The following is a 20,176-nucleotide window of genomic DNA, read 5'->3' as shown; positions in this document are numbered from 1 at the left end:
TAGTTGTGTATGCTAGCATGTGAATAACATTGTTTTTGGCTGTGACATGGAAATGACTGACACAACGCATGACGGTTACTAGGTTTGTTGCCGGGCTTTATTTTGCCCCATCAAGATAGTCTGCATAACATTGCTTATTTGCATGAAGAATGATGTTTCCAGTGTCCTCTAACTTTAAAGAGAATATAAACAGTGGATGCATGTGGGATGTGGGCACTAACAGGGCTAACCGTTATACATTTACCTTTTAACAGTAGCTGACGAGACTAAGCTCAGTACAATGGATGACCAGAAAACAGGTAAGAATTGACTGTAGGGTGGTTGCCATAGAAACCTTGGTCAAAGCAGCTTACCACAATTACATAGCTGCCAATCACAGTGCATGGGGAAAAATAATATTTCAATAGTTGCATGACTTTTTCTATTGTCACAAATAATTCAGATTATATGGAATATCCTAACGAATGTTCAGTATCATAGAAAAATAACAAGCGTGCAAAAATTACATGTAGATGAGTGAGTCTAGGAACTCAGTCCTCAAAATGTAGTTGTTAAAAGACAATATTATTCCCTAGAGCTTTTCAACAATACGTTCTTAGGGCTACAGACTCAACAGAGGAAAATGCCGTTAGAAATCCTTGGTATTTATCTACAGGCGCTGATAATGCCAGACTTTGAAATTTGCTTTTAACTGCAAAGTTCCATCATCTTGGGATATGTGCCTAAATGGAACTTCTGTCTTTGCAACAAGTAGGCAATCGCATAATGTGGAGGTGCAGTTTCATACTGTCCATATACTCTCCTAGTTGGATATTAGAACAAAAGACTCAAATAAAGAGATTCATGTGCTATAAGGCATGCATTGCAGGCCTTTTGCTTTTTTCTGTAATGGTCATGATGCCAGCTTCCAAAGAATGAATTTATTACCAATTAAAATAATGCACTAGCTGCAATTATGAGCCTTTATAATTTATTAATGCAAGTTAGCTTTTGACCTTTGGAATGTTGTTTTAATTAGGGTAGATCTAGAGGACACGGTAACATTCCACACACAAAAACAGTAACATTACTTAGCTCTAATTAGGGACAATTCACCTTTTAGTCCTGAAAATATTACTTATTTCTAGCATGACTCATTGAATAGGGCGGCCCATGTACACTGATTATTAATTTTTCTATAGATAATTGGCTCTCTGTTTAATCACATCGTGAACATAAACAGTCAACTGGAAAGCTAGATTTAAAAGAACTGGTGGGATGGTAGCATTTGTAAAACAACTGGAGTAGCTTGTAGATCTTAATAAGCGAGAAGGCACAGCCTTGCAATAACTTGCATGCATACATTACATACTGAGATTAGTCTCGTTAAGTGGCATTTATCAATGCATGCAAAGTTTAGGTGTGCTTCATTTTATATGACTGGTTGAGCTCTAAAGAGCTAGATTGATATCATTCAGCCCTGTGACTATTGCCTGAGCTGACAGGCATGAGTCAAAATGATGTGATGAAAGGGTAATTTAACAAAAAATGAAATTTAGTTTTCTTACTTTTCGATCCTACACATTTTTGCTGCATTTATGCCTGCAAAGCGGTTACAATGGCCCTGTTAATAGTTTAATATTCTAGTTTTATGACATTGAGCTTGTTTGTACATCTACCTTGAACACTTAACATGCCTGAACAGCAAGTTTCTCTTTATAATTCATATCTTACAACACAGACTCCTGGGGTTTGCTTTGTTGTTGTTGTTTACCCACTGTGCTCACAAAACAAACAAACCCACCCACACATCCATGAGTTCTTACTAGCTTTTCTTTGTTTTGGCCTAGATTCACATTTTCACATCCCTCCAGTCTCATCTATTTTAAATCATCCAAAAGAAACAGATTGATCAAACATTTGATCAAATCCTTCTTGATTTCCCCTGGTTTTGAGCAAGTCAAATCAGGTCCAAACCCCTTGGGTTCAGGATGTTAGCATTCTTTGAATAAGTCTTTGGCACAACCTGTTATAAGTGACCTGACCACTAAAAGGACACCTAATTTCTGGAATTATTTGTAAAAATGCAAAGCGTTCCATGTGGCAGCCTCTATTAACAGCCATGAAAACACACTTGGATTACAGGGCAATGACCCTTAGCCACAACCCATCTGAGCCAACCAAAATAAATATTTGGTTTTTTTACTTAATGCAGAGCAGATTTTTCATATAACCTGTAGTTTTCAGGTTATGAAAAACTGAGAAGTTGAATGAATCCATGTTACCAGTTCAGACAAAAAAACACACCTTAGGTTATTAAAGGTAAATGTTTAATATGTGTGGTAAAACTGATACATATTCACTGAAATATATAAACTTCAAAACAGTGGAACATATGTACGTTGGCAGAATTAACTGGAACATCTTTAAAACTACAAGTTGTGTTGGCCTCAAATGGAAAGTAAGATTCTCACTAGGACAGAATCTACTATAATAGTTTTTTAAAAATTATTTTTCTTTATTCAGTTCACTTGGTTTGCCTCATCATTGTCAGTGTTTACAGTTTGTTCCAAAGGTCAGAAGTCTATTCAGTAGCAATTGAGCATGGCTCATTTATTCAACCTTAGCATACAGTAACTATGATGGGCTATTTCCATATTCACCTTGTCATAATGCTAACAATAGCTCTCTGGGAACAAAAAGCCTTATTCAAACACACTATGTTCATTATAGCCATTCATCAGTGGGGGAGTTTTAATGATCTTTTCCAGTAATGGATGTAATTGCAGTTCTGGGTTTTAGGGTCTTGTCCCCCCCTGACAGGTCAAAATAATACCCCTTTATTATGTGGACTTATTCACTTATCAGCACTGACTATCTAGTTTCACTGAAATTATTGGGACTGTACCAGTGAAATAGTGAAAAAAAGCTCAGATATCAAGAATCTGAAATGTTTGTTCCCAAACGTCTGCTTGTTGCACTGATAAAATGTCCTTACGATGCTAATAAGACACCATAGCTAAAAATGATCTGTGATTAATGCTTGTATAAATGCACTCAAGTCATTAACCTTAGAAGAACTGCATAGCTGGCCATAGCCAATTCTTAAGACTCCAGGGCTGATATGCTGATTTTGGTCAACTGGTGAGACATGTAGTTTTCCACATCTGCACAAATTCCCCTTAAACCCTCTACCTGGGTTACATCCATCTGACTGTTGTTGATCCCAGCTAGGCTGAACATGAGGAAGCATCTAAACACCATTTTGAAATATCTGTTTAACTGGAGTTTTGGAGCGCTTTGATTTAGTTTAACTGTGTTGAGCAATAGGCACATCTAATCTTGAACCTGAATAGAGGGGCACTTTTCTGTCCACTCCATCTGTTGGCCCACTGGTTTTCCTACGGCGAACCACAGTTAGTAAGCCAAGAACAAGGCTTATGAAAAGGACTACCATGTCCGGTTCAGACATAACTCTAAGCCAGGGATCAAGGTTTGTTTTCTCCAGTGGTAGCAGAAAGGACAAAGTGGCCCAGATCAGCACATTCATAGTGATTGTTGTGAAAACAAGGCCATTATCTCAAAGCAATGTTGGCAGTTCAGAAAACTCTACTAAAATAGGAATTCAACCTGATTCTCTCAGTTTTAGCATTGTGATTATTATAAAGTGCACTCAACATTATGAATTATTGTTATTTGAGCCAGAACATTGTAGCTACGAATAACATTATTCATATTAATTATATGTTATGCATTTTATGCTCATATAATTGGCAACATCATCACTATTAAGCATTCTCTAATTCAGTAATATATTTCAGAAGAAAAGAATGAGCCTGTGCTAACCTATTCAGATGAGGCATTGAATTAAAAAGGGACCTTTGTAATCAGGGATACAAAGTGAAACGGTGAATGTATGTGTTGTGAATTTCGAGAAGAAATGGTTGAAAGGCTGAATTTGACTCTGTTTGCTAGAGTATTCTGAACCATTGCAAGACTTGTGAACAATCTGTATGACTCCTGTCTGCTTCAGTGGGTTTTGTCTTGGGAGGCATTTCCCAGGGGATTGTGCTCCTTTTCAAAAGCCCCTTAAGATGCAATCACATTCAATTTACTAGGGAAAAAAGTCCCAATCCTGAAAAAAGTTAGTCATCTTTTGAATCCCATTGAAACCAATGGCTTAACTTACAACACAATGTTATATTTGTCTGTGAAAGAGTAAGCCCGCTTGACTTTAATTAGACTTATTTCCAACAAGAGTATACAGGATTGCAGCCTTACTTGTGTCTTCAACCAAGCCCTGAGTTTTGAGAACCCTTTCCTTGCAGTGAAGGTACCAGTGAAACTGAACTGTTAACACAGCTTTTATCATCGTGGTACATGTTCTGCTTATGTAGGGTTATTTCAGTCTTTCAGCGTCTGCAAACTGTCCACAGTTATGTTGATGGCCACCCAAGTTCAATAAATATCCTTACCATTTCTGCAATCCATTATTAGTTTTACAGTACTCTGGGAACATTAGGTCATATCCCATCACGCTTTTCCTTTGGGATAGTGCAACTTACATAAATATTGTTCTCACAGTGAGCCGTACTGGGTAGCAGGAAATGGGGCCTTTTCTTCAGGGTCCCTTATGAGCATAAATGGGTACGTAATGTAACTACTGTTTACAAAAGGAGCATGGAGCCACTTGGTAATTAGAAAAAGATTGATGTGCATTTCATTTAAAATATATATTGAAATGCTGAAACTGAGGGAACTTAAAGTTGCCACATAATAGGATAATGTTTTTACTCCCATTGGTTTAAGGAATAAATCTATTCAGCAGCTGCTTTATTCATGACTGCTTATACTTTGCACTTTCAAAAAGTTCACCAACTTTTTTTGTGTCGCTGTCTCTCAGATTGAATTTGTGTAGACTTAAACGTTGAAAAATAAACCACTCATCAAACTAAATATGAGGGTTATATAACTGCAGTTAGCTGTATAGTTTTATATAACGATAGCTACGTTGATGTAAAATACAGGGTAGTTACCTACAGTGAAGCTTTCTCTTAACACATTGACATATGAAATAGTCCTCTGGAAAAAATAATAATGTGCAATCTTCACACCAGACATTTCTTTGCAAGCATAGGCTAAGGATTGTTTATGCAGCTGGGAAGAACTGAACCTTCCTTTTCCTTTCTTGCTCATCCCACCAGCTGTCCTTTCCCTCCAGTTATACCCAGGTCTCTTCCCTTTCAAAAAATGGGGGACCGGTGGGATGGGAGGTATTTGGAGGAGGTGTGAATTCATTGTATTTATACTGATCTGTGTCTCCACAGACACGTAGCTGTTTCCAAACAACTATTGGAACTGCTACATCAGCTCCCTCATGCTCTGAATGCAGCGGTGAGCATGACTTAAGAATTGTATTGGGTTCTCTATAGGCAGTGAACTCCATTATAGCTGTTTCCCTGTTCTGTCATTCAACAGTGAGTAATCCCTTAGTAAACTGCCTTGCAAGGCGGTGGAGCAGATGCAAGTCTGGCTCCATTCTGACTTTGGTTTGCAAATTGGGAACCAACTCACCTGTCCCCTCACCTCAGAGCCTTTTCTCCCTGGAACAAATTCTCCCATAAGCCCACCTAAGGACACCAGTATTAACCACATTTGGAGCTCACCAGGATTTCCCTGGATGTGGTATCTGAAACCCACTTCGTTTTAAGATCCTGGTGTAAGGATCATCTAACTGTATAAAAGAGCTTATATCCCAATGATTTCATATGTAACTCGGGAACCTGTAGAAAAACTGCTCCACAATTGCAGAATTGTCTTTGGTGAACATCTGCAAAGGACATGGAATAGCGGAAGCTGCCTTATACAGAGGGAGACCAGCGTCTCTCTGGGGTTACATGCTATTCCTTATTTCAGCTGCCTTTGGAACTGGGGGTTAGGTTAGCATGGGAAAAATATCAACACGCCACAGCATGGTAAAGCTTGTGTTTTAATCTTGTGTTTTATCTTGTGAATTGCCCTTGAGATCTTGTCATGAAGAGTGGTATAAAAATATAAAGAAATAAAGAAATAAAATGGTGACCAATACATTTCCAGCAGCACCCTCTAAGTCAGCATTGGTCATGACAGCTGCTACATAGGGAAATTGCACTTGGCTAACCCCCAACCTCAGCCAGTTGACCACATGAGGGGGTTCTGCCAGTATTTGCATTTCAGGAAATGGTTTCACTTACTTAAGTTAGTAGTTTAGTTTAGTTTAGTTTAGTTTAGGCATAAATAACACTGACATAAAAGTATTTCTAGAGAGTGAGTTTCCTTGCTTTGTTTAGAAACAGGGATTACCTTAGCATGGTAATAGCACCAATAATTCCTACAAAGTGTTTCATAGGAAATTTTGATGACAACCATTAATAAACCCAGGAGAAAAATTCAATTAGAATAGCATTTCAAAAGTTACATTTTATTGGACCAATCCCTTAAGTTTTCAGTGCAGTAGTTTGTCCATGAAGTTCACGGAAATGATTCATACACATGCTATTCAAAAAATATTTTGTTTATTTTTCACGGAATAGAGATTTTTTCTTTTAGTTTACTAATGTTGTTGTGAGCTAATATTCTCTTTGCGAGTGTTTGTTGGAGATTATTAGTGCTTTTATCATGCTGGGGTAATCCCTGTTCCTAATCAAGGTTAAAAAATTTACATTACTTGCATTTAGTCCATAATAAGTGTTGACATGAGTTTTAATGTATTATAACCATATTAACTAATATGGGTTAATTAATCCAAAAGAAAAAAAAAATCTATGTAGACAAGCTCTTGGGAACAGTGGAATATTTAAGTGCAGGTTATTAAAATTCACTCCATGAAAGAAGCTAGTGAGGCAGAATTTCCCCCAGATACTGTTCTGAGAATGCAGGCTAATTTTAGGTCAATAAAATCTCCTTAATGTTCATTATTTCCAGTATTTGCATAGGATTGTTTTTGCTGTTTTAAAAAACAAAATTAACTGGCTATGCCAATCAAGTATATAGTGCTGACATCTTTGTACTCTATTTTTTAACCAGCTTGGTAATTATTTTATTCTCATTAAAATGGTTGAAATAACAGTGATGACTTTAACTTCCCACCAATTTGAAAAGTGGGATGTTACTAACCTTGTCAAATTCATAGTGTATGACTTGACACGCTCATTGCTCCAACCAACAAATCTGCCTAGAATTCCCTACAGAGTATAGAGATAATGTGAATAATGTTAAGCACATTCCCATAGACTGTCGCTGTAGATGTGAATAATCAAGTGTGAGCGTCCTCCCTGCTAATCCTAATTATTTTTTTCTTTTTGAAAAAAATATTAAGGTTCTCCAACCAGAGATGTAGGCCCCTCATTAGGCCTGAAGAAATCCAGTTCATTAGAAAGTTTGCAGACAGCAGTCGCTGAGGTAACTTTGAATGGTGACATTCCCTTCCACCGTCCACGGCCGCGGATAATCAGAGGGCGAGGGTGCAATGAGAGCTTCAGAGCTGCAATTGACAAATCGTATGATAAACCTGTTGCAGATGAGGATGATGAAGGCATGGAAACCTGTAAGTAAACTCTTCCATGTACACTGCTTTTAAAAATTGCCTTTTAAAGATGTTTTCACTACTGATGATTCTTTCAGTTAATTCCCCCCCCCCCCTCTTCACCCTGACTGCCCCTTTGATCACACCATGTCTTTTGTTAAGGTAGCTTCCTGTTAAGTTCTCTTTACTCCTGCAAGATTTTTGTTCACTACCTTAAAGCTCCCACCTGCTCTGGATTTGTCTTCTTTGTGCAAAATTTCCACAGTTCACTTAAAAGCGGTGTAGCCACAAAGTCAATTCACATCGGAAGCCTTCAAGTGAGTTCCTGTTCACTGTGTATAATAGATAATTCAGCCAACATCCTTCCTCCTCTAGCCAACACCTACTCATCTCAAGATTTCTTGCTTTCATTTCTCTTTCTCTCCCAACCGTTTCCCCATGTGCTTGAAAAAGCCTTTTTCTCTGTCTCTGTTTTCTTCTGCCTGACTCCTTCCAAATTTTTCCATCCTTCGTACAGCCTACTTTCAGCAACAACTTCAACCTTCTTTTACTTGGTGCACTCTGATGTCTTGGTCTTTCTCCCCCACTCCCCATCCCTGCTGCTCCATATCCTGGCTTTTATGTCATGTGCAATCTCTCTCGGATACAGCACCATCTCTTCTGTATTCCGTATGGTGTGTAGCACATTCTTGACACACTCCCATTACCTTTGCCTCAATTGAAATGGTCACTTCTGCCTTGATGTCCGTTTGTATCCATGTGAATACCATATAACGAAAGAAGAGCATCGCCCAAAGGGCCAGGCGGGGTATATGGAGGAACAATATGAGTGGAAACGTTTACATAAGGACTGCAGCAGTTGCAGGAGCATCTCTGTCTACCTTTGGGTAAAGAGAACATTAACGCTTGACAGTGTTAGCGTAATAATGACATCTCTGCAGGCTTGCATCACACTCTAACATGCTATGGATTTTGTGATTTGGTTGGTTTGTTTGCAAGCTCTAAAATACTCGTTGGTCAAAATGAAGATTACTGCAAATTTTAATGTACTTGGACCTCAGCAGAAAAATGTATGTTTATGTATCCAATATTATACCCTCCAACATTCCTCAGATGAAAATAGAGACATTTCCCACTCCCCACAACTGACCCTCCTCAGCCCCCCATTTTTTGTCTCCCCTCCACAAAGCATTTTGACCAGTAAAAGGGCAAGAGTACCACCACTTCACCAATGGGACCCAGCACACATGCCCTCCTCTGTCCTGATAGTCTTAATCCTGATTTTATTTTATTGCATTCTTTGGTAGATTTACAAAAAGAAACACACACAGCAATAAATGAATTTTAAAAAGTGGTGAGATTACATGCAGACACGCAAAGCATTTTTAAAATAAAAAAAATCAAGATTCCTTGTGTACCGTCTTAACAGCAAGACAACAAGTTAAATGAAAAGGGAAGGGGGCAAACACTTTGGTTCTAAAGTTTAATGAGAGAGAGAGAGAGAGGAAATAAGTTGCATTTAGGATGAAAAATTTTAGCATTGGAAGTTCATCCATAAAGTGAAGAAAAATTACGGCTGTTCTTTAATTAGAATATGTAAGGTTGGCAGATCTAATAAAGCATAAAGTTAATGATCAGCTATTACCCACCCTAATGGGCGTTCATTTACATTTTCAGTTCTTTAACCCTAAGAGTGACCCAACATGAGAAGAATGTCATTAACATAAAAGAATCTCTTCAAACGTAACCTGTATAATTATTGAATGGTGCAGCAATGGGCTAGTAAAATGACAGTCCATGCTCAAAAAAAGAGTGAATAGCAAATGAACTTAAATGGGGCAGAATTATATGGAAATTATTAAATTTTTAACCTTAATGTTGTTGTATTTTGAATGTATCCCATTAGGTCCCCCCCACCTATCTAGTTACTTTACCTTTAAACATTAAAAGTTTATGAATGGAAAAGAGCTGGGGAAGCTGAGGTAATTAATTACTTAGCTTGTCGACTGACACAAGGAGTTGGAAAAATGAATCTGCAATCTCAGCTTTTTATGAATGTGTTTACATTTTAAGAAACGCCTGTCATAATGAGCAAATTTGCTCCTACAAGTTCACTGTTCTATTTTATATTAGTTTTTCTTTTTTTAAAAGCCTGCTTCTAAAAATGTCACATAATTGAATGTAAGGACATTTGAAATATTTCCTTCAATAGCAACAGCAGAATTAATTCAGCTTCATTTCAAATCTGGCAGTTCAGAGCAGCTAAATGCTATCAGTCTTGTCTAATTGACCCAGTGACACAGGGTGGAATCCAGTGGAGGTGCCCCATAGCAGAAGGGGGGGAAGGGTTTTTTTCTGATTCCCTTGGCAGCCCCCTGTGGTACCTTTTGATTTGTTCTGCAGGGTTCCCCAACAACCTAGAGCTGATTTTCAGAGGGTGTGTGTGCTCAGGTCTGCAAGAAAGAAAGCAAAAAACAAACAAACAAAAAACCCTCCCCACCTTTTCCAAGGTCAAAAGCCCTTCTTCTGAGACTGTGGGAACAGTTGGATTTCACCCATAGGAAGTGGGGCACAAAGGGGTGGATCACAAGTGTTCCATGTTTAAACTTTTCTCACAGTGGGTCAAGCAGCGTCCATAAGCAGCCCACAAACTGGTCCTGCGTGCATCAGCATTCTTCTCACGTGATTCCCAGCAACTGATATTCAGATGCAAACTAGAGGCAGAATATAGCCACTGTGGCTGGTATCCATGGATTGCCTTCCCCTCCAAGCATTTTTCTAACCATCCTTTAAAGCTGTCCAACTTGCTGGCCATCCCTAAATATTGTGGGGGATACGATACGATATCTTTATTGTCATTGGCCCTTACAGAACAATGAAATTGAAAAATCTACATAAGACATTCAAAAACCCCTAAAAACTCTGAAACCCCATTTTAAAATACAATATACTCCTATAGAGACTCCTTATACTGCGTTTAAAACCAGAATTGCATTTGGGTAGAAACTGTCTCTCAGGCAGCTAGTCCTAGTCTTTATAACCCTGTACCTTCTTCCAGAAGGCAGAAGCTGAAAGAGATCATTTCCGGGGTGCGCACTATCCTGCACTATCTCTGCAGCTTTCTTATGGCACCTGTCAGCATTCCACAGTTGAATTCCCCAGTTCAACTATGTGCTGTGTGAAAAAGTGCTTTCTTTTATCTGCCCTGAATTTTGCAACGTTCAGGATGGCACCATGTATTTTGAGAGAAGGGGGGGGGGAGAGAGAGGGAACTATAAAATGATCTGGCAGGCATACTGGGTGTGCTACTATTTGATATGGATTCAGACGTTCCATTTTAGGTAGGGATCAAGTGTGTTAAACTGGCAGTATACAATGCTTGACCAAAAAGGACTGGTGGGGAGGGGAATTAGTGTTCAGTTAAACCCTATGGAGGTGGGTTTTGTTCAAATCCCGCTTGCAGCTATTTCTTTCCTCCCCCAATAGTTCAGAATTTAGAAGACTCCTTTCTCTCATTGTAAAGCAAATGTAAAATTCTAGTAGAAAATGCTTTGCCTTTGTAAGCAGTAATCTTTCATTTGGTCAGCTGGTGACCCTTTTGTACTCGAAGATAATAGAATCAGAGAATTGTAGAGTTGGAAAGGGACCACAAGGGTCATCTAGTCCAACCCCCTGCAATGCAGGGATCTTTCACCCAACATGGATCCTGAACCCACAACCCTGAGATTAAGATTCTCATGCTGTACTGACTGAGCTATTCAAATAAGTTGCTCTGAATTGTTTCATAAAGAAATCTTGATCAGTGTCCTGCAATGAGTTCTAAAAATATAAGTGCACACCATGTGACCACATTTACCGTGGGGGCTTTTAAAAAACCATAATATAATTGCTGCACTCAGAACAATTGGCCATTCAGACCGTTGAACTGAGCCTGAAAGACAGATGGGAAGACCTTAAGTTTGGCAGAGGGTACCTATAGATTTTAATGGGTATAATCAGATAGTCACAGCTGACTGCTTGGGGTATTTGGATCATATGAATCACAGTGCTTGTTTTCGAAATCTTGGAATAGCTGATAAGAAACAGTTCCTTTCTCTGGTGCGTTGTCTGAGAGCAAGCCATTTGAATCTGAATAAATTGGCAGAGCTTTCTAATCTTTGTTGAGTCTTAATTGCTAGAGACTCTGCTTGTATTAAATAACACAATACACAGTCTAGCTCAGTTATGGAACAGCTTCACGTTCAATAACTACAGTTTCTTATGAGCATTTTCTCTGTTTTGTGACATAATTAGGAGAGCAGTTTCACAATACTTTTATTGCAGTTCTCTTAAGTAAAACACATCTTTGCTATTGGAATCAAACCCTAAAGAACAATCTGATGTTTTGGTCTTAGTGGCTAAAATAGGAAAGGGGGATTGTTGTCTGCACTTTTTAATTAACTCTTCCCCCCAACCCAGTGCTTTTTAGTAATGTCATCAGCGAACTATGAACTATCACAAAAATCAGAACTTGAATTTCTTGCCTGAACAGGAATAATAATGAGGCAACATTTTATTTCTTCAGGAATGCATACCCTGCTTTTCTCTTCCACAAAGGCGTTCGTCAAATCAACTTACAGATACAAAGAAAACATAAAACCATCAGTGACTCCAACCTTAAAACTCAAACAATCACACTGAAAACAGCAGCAACATCCCTTCCAATCAATACATTAAGCAGTGGTTGAATCAAAAGTTTGTTTGAAAATAAATTATTTTAGTTGCTGGCAGACCCCAACCTCGCAAAGTGGTTTGGGGAGGGCAATGTGAGAAGGAAGCCCTGAGTCCGTTGATCCCTGAGCTGGGCTCTGTGAAAGCAGTTGATAATAGGCTGGCAGTTGCCTAAAATAAAGTTCTGTTGTTGCATGGGAATTGTAGAAATAAAGTTATATTAGAAATTGTATGAAATGAATTGCAAAGCATCAGGGAAGTCCAAACCTACTGAATGAGTGTGTTCCCTGACCCTCAGTGGATGAGATAAGAAAAGTCCTGCTGGAGTTAGGCTGAAGGTCCATCTTAGTCCAGCATCTTATTTCTCATAGTAACCAACAAGATGCTCTGGAAAGCTACTGGAAAATGTTGTTGGAGTGTGAGGTATACATCCCTAAAAGCAATGTGATGCAATGCAATAAAAGGCAGACAAGTAAAATATGAGGGCAACAGTACTCCTTGCTGGTTGCCCCCAAAGCAAGTGATATTCAGAGGCATACTGTCTTAGAACATGTTTGCAATTTTTCACTAATGTATTGGCAAAGCTGAGGTAACTGATGATGATCACAAGTTTTGAATATTCAGTATATAAATAATGTGAATTGCACGAGGTGTGATTGATTGCTTTTAATAGGGAGGGAAATGTGCATAGAAATACTTCAATAAGCAATTAAACAGCATTATTATTATTATCATTATCCTTGTTGAATGTCAAGTATTATAAATTAGTTTTAATTAATTTGTATTTTTAACATTGCCTTAAAGCACAATGTCCTTGAGTCCTCACTTCAGATATTGCATATTGCATCTTTTTCTCAGCCTTGCTCTATCTTTGAAAATCACTGTGATACCTCAGTGCCCAAGGGTGATATAGTATTACGGTATGTTTTACTTATTCACCAGCCTAAATGAAAGCCAGTGTGGGACTGAGTTGGTGTTTGAACTTGAAATGTAGGATTGTGCCTTGAATATGAACATGCTCATCTTTCATTTCAGTATCTCAGTCTTCAAGGTGTATGTTGCATTAAGAAAAATTTTGCATCCTTCGTTTTCTCCTGAAAATGGGTGTGAAGAATGAACCAATATTCAAGGTTAAAATGAAGAATTATGTTGTAAATGTACATAGTGGATAACATTGCAAACTCAATTGTCAATAAAGATATAGACCATGTTCAGATTAGCATATCTTATCTTAATAATATTAGATATGAATTGGTCTTTTGGACATAAAGCCCAACCCCTTTGCCTGAGGGAGCAAGCAAACCAAGGTATTCCATTGCACTTTGTTTGCTATGATTAACAGCTTTGGAACAATCCAGGATATTAAGTCAGCTTCAAACCATGGTTTAATATCCTGGCTTGCTGTGAAGCAATTAAGCATATTTTCATGGTTACCATGAAATAGCAAACTATAGTCAATGGAGGACTCTCTAGTTTGCTTGCTTGCCTACTTGGGCCAAGGGAGGATCAAATGAGCTATGTATATTTATCCAAAAGACTCATTTATTTCTTGGCTTATTAAGCGATCAGAATATTGAGCAAGCATGTTAAACCCAAAACCTCACCTTGTACAGTAAAATGCATGCAGTTTCATGGACCCCATGTGTGGAGCTTTCCAGATACAAGCAGAGAAAGTCATGCAGTTTACCACCTGGGTGGTTTACTGTAGTGGCTGTTCATTCTGGATGTACGGATAACGGTTGTTCAACTCTATTTGTCTTGAATCACAGCAGATAATTTTTTTTTTAATCTCTCCCCCCCCCCAGCCCCTACTAAAATTACCTTACTCTTTCAGTGGAGGAAGATACTGAGGAAAGCTCACGATCGGGTAGAGAATCTGTCTCTACGTCGAGTGACCAGCCATCCCTTTCGCTGGAAAGACACATGAATGGCAGTCAAGATAAAGGAGACCGAAAAAAAATTGGGAAGGACAAGAAGAAAGATCGAGATAAAGAAAAGGATAAAATTAAAGCCAAGAAAGGAATGCTCAAAGGCCTGGGGGACATGTTCAGGTAGGATTTGTATAAGCGACTAGAGTTTGGACCTATGATTTTCATGGCAATGCATATTTCAATATCCATTTTCAAAATGCCAGCAATTTAAGCATGTTTTAAAGGGACCATTTAATGCTCCTTCACTCTATTATCATCTGCAACATGACTATAATTCTATCAGTGTGGATTTGATTGCACCAAGATTGACACAGGTTTATGTCATGTTTTAGTGAAGCTGCTTATGACCTCATAAGCAGCTTCACTAAAACATGACATAATAAAACAAATGACATCTATGTTGCATCTGCACAAGGATCAACATTTGTACAAAACAAAACAATACTCAGTTAGCGCTTGATGTTTCTTGTATGTATGGCGATTCATTATTGACACACTACTAAAACCTAGTTCAAGGCAACAAAGGCTTCTTGAAATGTAAGTGTTCAGAGAAATTCATGTTGAACCCTGGAGATCCTCCATGGTTTCCCCAGTTTTCACTCTTGCCAATACAACCTTTCTGGTTTTGATTTGGAATAGAGAACATTTCCCAATCTAAGTGAAGAGCTGGTACACATAATTACCTTGCCCTGTAAGGCTTTTATTTTCAAGCAATTGCTATGCTCCAGTAAGTGTGGATTTGACTTGATTTATTATCTATATGTCTCTTTTCCAGCATCAATGTTGATTTCAAAGCTGATGACAACAATAAGAACACATTAGCAAACAAAAACACTTTCATCAATATAATCCTATCAAAAAGCACATAGTGTATTAGTGAGGGGGGGGGAAGCAATCCAATAAAAAATGATGCAGTTTAATACCAAAACCATAACAATTCAAAAACAATTTATCCGAAATGGCTGATAAGCCCCAGCCCAGTACCAGCTGACTCTAGGAAGGGGGTTCTGCACCAGCACAGTCCCAGCAGCAACTTCTTCTATAATTTAAGCACCAGCACAGTCCCAGCAGCAACGTCTTCCATAGTTTAAGGCACAAGGGAAGAGGGGCTGGTCTCACTTAGCCTTGAGATGGAACACACACTCCTTTGCAAACAGGATTTTGAGCATTAACAATGTAGAGTAACTCAGCTATGTTGCACTCAGTTATGTCACCTACAAGTGATGACTAAAAACAAACTCCTTGTTTCAAACCCCTTGAAATATAGTACAAAAACAGACAAAGGCTATTGGGAAGCCATTGAGGAGTCACAGTATAGTATTGATTTCTTAATGAGAGGAACACTTTGTCTGTTTTTGTACATGTCTGTTGTGTTTTCCAGCCATGTTTTTCTACGGTATAAGGCAATGGGACGAGCAGTGGGGCAGCACACCTTCAATCATTACATCATACCCTTTCCCCTTCCTTTCAAACTCTGACCCGCTCCGTAGTGCATCTACTAGTACAATTTTTGCTTTGTGAGAGTACTGTATGCTTTCTGTTCTCAAAATATGTCTCATCTCCCAGCTTCCCCAAGGGAGAATTTGTTAGCCATAAAGCTATAATGTGACTTCCCTAGATCCCTACTAGATCCCTCGAAGTTGTGCCTTCCCATGGGCTTCCAGATGGTTTCATAACAAAATGCAGTTGTGCGCCGAGTGAGCGCCAATAAGTTGAGATTGAACCCTGACAAGGTGGGGTTCTATGGACTGACAAATCTAGGGTTCAGGAATTAGGCATTCTTCTAGTTCTGAATGGGCTTGCATTCCCTGAAAGAATGGGTGGTGCTCTTAGATCCATCACTGTCGTTGAAGGTGCAAGTGACTGGGGTTGGCTTGTAAGGTAGTTATGGATGTTCCTAGACAGGCATTACCTGGCCACAGTGGTTGGGTAACCTTCGAGATTTGTTCAGAAGCTGCAGCTAGTGTAGAATTCCATGGCTAGGCTGTCATTTGGGACTGCTGATTGTGAACATACCACACCAGGCCAAGTTCTGGGGTCTTGCATTGACATACAGTATAAAGCCCTATATAGATTGGGACCTAGATATCTAACAAAGCATCTTCTTTATGAGGAAGACCCTCTTACTGCCACAGTTAAGTGAAATTCACCAAGTGGCAACAAACAAGACAACCTTCTTGGTACTGGCACCTTGTTTATTCCTTACCTTCTCAGATACAGCTGATGCTAACTCTTCTGAATTTTCAGTGCCAGTTGCAGACCTATTCACCAAGGTTTTTATGCAAGGATTGCAGCATAGTTGTTTTATTTTTAAAGTTGCATTTCCCCCCCCCTTTCTGTTTTGTTTTAATATGTATTATGTATTTGATTTTAATGTAATGCACTCTGGGATTGCTTTGGCAAGAAATGTTTTAATTAGATAAGACATGGAGCCAGGAAACCTATATAAACAAGGTTAAAATTCTTGGTTCAACTATGTAGCTCGTAGGGTGGTCTGTGGCAAATTAGTATCTCTCAGCTTAGCCCACAGAGTTGTAAAGATGTCCTACTCTGCCCTAATTCCTTAGAGGATGACCAAAACACAAATGTACGTAAAATAACATAATCACCGAAACTGTTGTATTCCCTTGATTGGGAGACCTTTCTCGCCCCCTCTCTATTAGTCTTCCACTCTTTTTTTTAATATAGGATTTCCACTTCCCTGATTTGAGTTCTTAATCACTGATCCACCACTTTTTAATTGGTTTTTTATCAGTTGTAGTCGTTTCTCTCTGTGTGTTTCTAATTGTTATTTAAATCGTCTTACTGAATATTTTCTCACTGAGCCTATCCCCAAGAAAATATATAAAACATTGGCCAGAGGTATCCAGGGAGGCTCTTGAGTGTGCTCCACAATAAAGGCTGTCCAGCGTGCCTTGAGAAGATAGATGGCCATGCACAATGTAGCGAGAGTTTGCTGCAATAGAAATAAGCTTTCCTTCATCTCTTACCTCTTTGTATATGTTATTTGTGTGCAGGGCAATGCCATTTCACGCAGCAGCTGTGCTGTACTTTCAGCCTCACCCTGATGCAGGGCCATACTGGCAGTGAGGTACTTGCCTCAGGCAGCAGGTCAGGCATGAGATGGAGGGCAGGAAGTGCCAGTATTGGATAATAGAACTGTTGTGTGCTGGCTTCAAAGATACCCTACTGCATACAAGTGTGGTGGAGGTTGCGGTCCTATTGCCAGTGTGTTGTGAGGATAACTATGATCGTTGTGAGAATAATCTGAAGAGAAGTGTCATGTACATTGAACTGTAGGTGGATTCAGGCATGATCCAAGACTGAGATTCAGCTCAAAAGGGATTTATCGGAACATCAGGAGCAAGAAGAACAAGAATGACAAACAGGGTCACTTGGCCCAGTATATATACCTTAAGCTGGCCCAGGCAAAACACGCACATTGCCTGTGATAAAGGTAAAGGTACCGCTGACAGTTAAGTCCAGTCGCAGATGACTCTGGGGTTGCAGCGCTCATCTCACTTTACAGGCTGAGGGAGTCAGCGTTTGTCCGCAGACAGTTTTTCCGGGTGATGTGGGCAGCATGACTAAGCCACTTCTGGCAAAACCAGAGCAGCGCACGGAAACACCGTTTACTTTCCCGCCAGAGTGGTACCTATTTATCTACTTGCACTTTTGGGCATGCTAGAGCTGTGATAGGTCGCCTTAATGCTGCAATTAGCAAATCACAACATTGGCCTTATCTCAGCAGGGATTGGCAGCCTGCCAGCTACTAACAATGCCATTGGAGGGTTTTAGAATCCTGTCTTTTGTTATGCAGATGAAGCTCCGGAGCCTCCAAGAGGCTTGAAGGCCTAGGCCAGTATTGCATGCATAAATAACATACCATACACCACCCCTGACCTTCTTAGAAGATGAGTGGGATAAAAGTAAAAACACCGGGGTAGGGGCTTATTTTCTATTTGCTTGTTTTTAGGGGCAGGAAAGGGCATCACACTACATCTTAAGTATGGTAATGTAAGTACAGTGGTACCTCGGGTTATAGACGCTTCAGGTTACAGACGCTTTAGGTTACATACCCCAGAAATAGTACCTTGGGTTAAGAACTTTGCTTCAGGTTGAGAACAGAAATAGCGTGGCAGTGGTGTGGCGGCAGCGGGAGGCCCCACTAGCTAAAGTGGTGCTTCAGGTTAAGAACAGTTTCAGGTTAAGAACGGACCTCCAGAACGAATTACAGTGGTACCCCGCAAGACGAACGCCTCGGAAGACGAAAAACTCGCTAGACAAAGGAGTTTTTCGTTTTCTTAGCCGCTTCGCAAGACGCATTTCCCTATGGGCTTGCTTCGCAAAACGAAGCTTGCCCCGCAAGCTCCGGGGATAGCGGGGAAGCGCAGCGCGTCTTCCCTGCTGTCCCCGGACCTCTTTTGAAGCAAGGGGCGGTGGGGAGAAGATTGCTTCTCCCCGTTGCCAGCCCCGCAATCTCCAGGGACAGAGGGAAGGCGCGCGCACCTTCCCCTCTCTCCTCGGACCCCTTTTGAACCAAGGGGCGGCAACGGGGAGAAGCGATCTTCTCCCCTCCGCCCCTTGCTTCAAAAGAGGGGACAGAGGGGAAGGCGCGCACACCTTCCCCTCTCTCCCCGGACCCCTTTTGAACCAAGGGGTGGCAACGGGGAGAAGCAATCTTCTCCCCGCCGCCCCTTGCTTTAAACAGGTCCGGGGACAGAGGGGAAGGCGCGCGGCATAGGAACGCATTGATTGATTTTCAGTTCATTCCTTTGGGAAACCGTGCTTCACAAGACGAAAAACTCGCAAGAAGAAAAAACTTGCGGAATGAATTAATTTCGTCTTGCGAGGCACCACTGTAAGTACTTAACCCAAGGTACCACTGTATCCATGAGAGAGGCAGCTTTTTTAAAAAGGAAGACAACAGGCATTCATAACTTAAAGTGGGCACAAATCTACCCAATTAAATATAATAAACTGTAAGATAATATATGGCAAACAAATGTTTTCACTTTTTAAAAGTTGTGGGTTTATTATTGGGTTATAACCTTATTTCTTAAGAGCAGCAGCCAATGCAATCATTTTCCATATATTATCTGACAATTTGTGACGTTTATTTGGGTAGATTTGTGCACCCAGTGGTAGTTTGGATCCAACTATTGCCTGTCTCTCAGATACATCTTTTTAAGTTTTATGGAATTAGGCCCTGCCAGGGTGTCCCTAGGCATAATACAGCAAAACACAAAGGCCAGGATACATATTCTGGGAACAACTCTCTGGTATGGGGTGACTCATTGCTTTGTAAATATCAGATTTTCTTCTCAAGAAATAAGCAGTTAGATGTAAAAGCTGCACGGACCCCATAAACCAATAAAGTGCAAGCTGTTTCCCTTCCTTTTTTAGTTACTGTCAGCTGCCATGTAAGCAAAGCCTGTGTTTCCTTGTCCTTAGCTGATGTTGTATCATGTCACATAAAATATTGAAAAATCTGTTTCTCTGGCCTGATGTTCAAAGCTGTGCTTTTTTCCCTTTCTCTCTTCTTAGTTTGTGTTGCTTTCTCCTCCCCTCTCCTCCTTGCTGTTTCACAGCTACGGAAGTCTGGAAGACTGAATTATTTGACATTTTTTGTTTTTCATTTTTAACTGCTTGTCTGCTCATGTTTTTCTAATGGCTGGTATAGAAGTAGTGTGACACTAAAAGCAGGGTTTGCCACCCTTTTTGGACCCAGAGGCACCGTTTTTGGACATAGAGCACTCCCGCTGTGCTCAGGAGGCTTTGTGTTGCTTTTGCTGAAGCCAGGAGAGCTTTTTCTCTCTGTGCAGCGCCCCTTCAGCAAAGCGGCAGGGGAAACGGAGCCCCTTCCATTTCTCCTCCCGCTTTGCTGAAGAGGCACTGCGCAGAGAGAGAGAGCTGAGCAGCGCCCCTTCAGCAAAGCGGGAGGGGAAATGGAAGGGGCTCCGTTTCTCCTGCCACTTAGCTGAAGGGGCGC

At 40.1% G+C, this 20,176-nt stretch overlaps 1 protein-coding gene across 3 annotated transcripts in view; it reads left to right on the top strand.

The window, feature by feature from the left end:
• PARD3 (par-3 family cell polarity regulator) overlaps window positions 1–20,176 on the top strand; it is a 549,815-nt gene that overhangs the window by 376,943 nt on the left and 152,696 nt on the right. For 2 of the 3 annotated variants that reach the window (XM_081163479.1, XM_081163477.1), the window contains exons 18-20: window positions 255–299; window positions 7,337–7,564; window positions 14,088–14,304. In XM_081163479.1, the coding sequence (XP_081019605.1) occupies window positions 255–299; window positions 7,337–7,564; window positions 14,088–14,304 (490 nt within the window). The remainder of the gene's footprint in view (window positions 1–254; window positions 300–7,336; window positions 7,565–14,087; window positions 14,305–20,176) is intronic. The other variant, XM_081163478.1, reaches the window with a different exon arrangement.

The sequence above is a fragment of the Podarcis bocagei genome (genome assembly GCF_964188305.1).
Source record: "Podarcis bocagei genome assembly, chromosome: 12".
Classification (NCBI taxonomy): domain Eukaryota; kingdom Metazoa; phylum Chordata; class Lepidosauria; order Squamata; family Lacertidae; genus Podarcis; species Podarcis bocagei.
The sequence above is the reverse complement of the archived record's forward strand: the minus strand, read 5'-3'. Positions and strand labels throughout refer to the sequence as shown.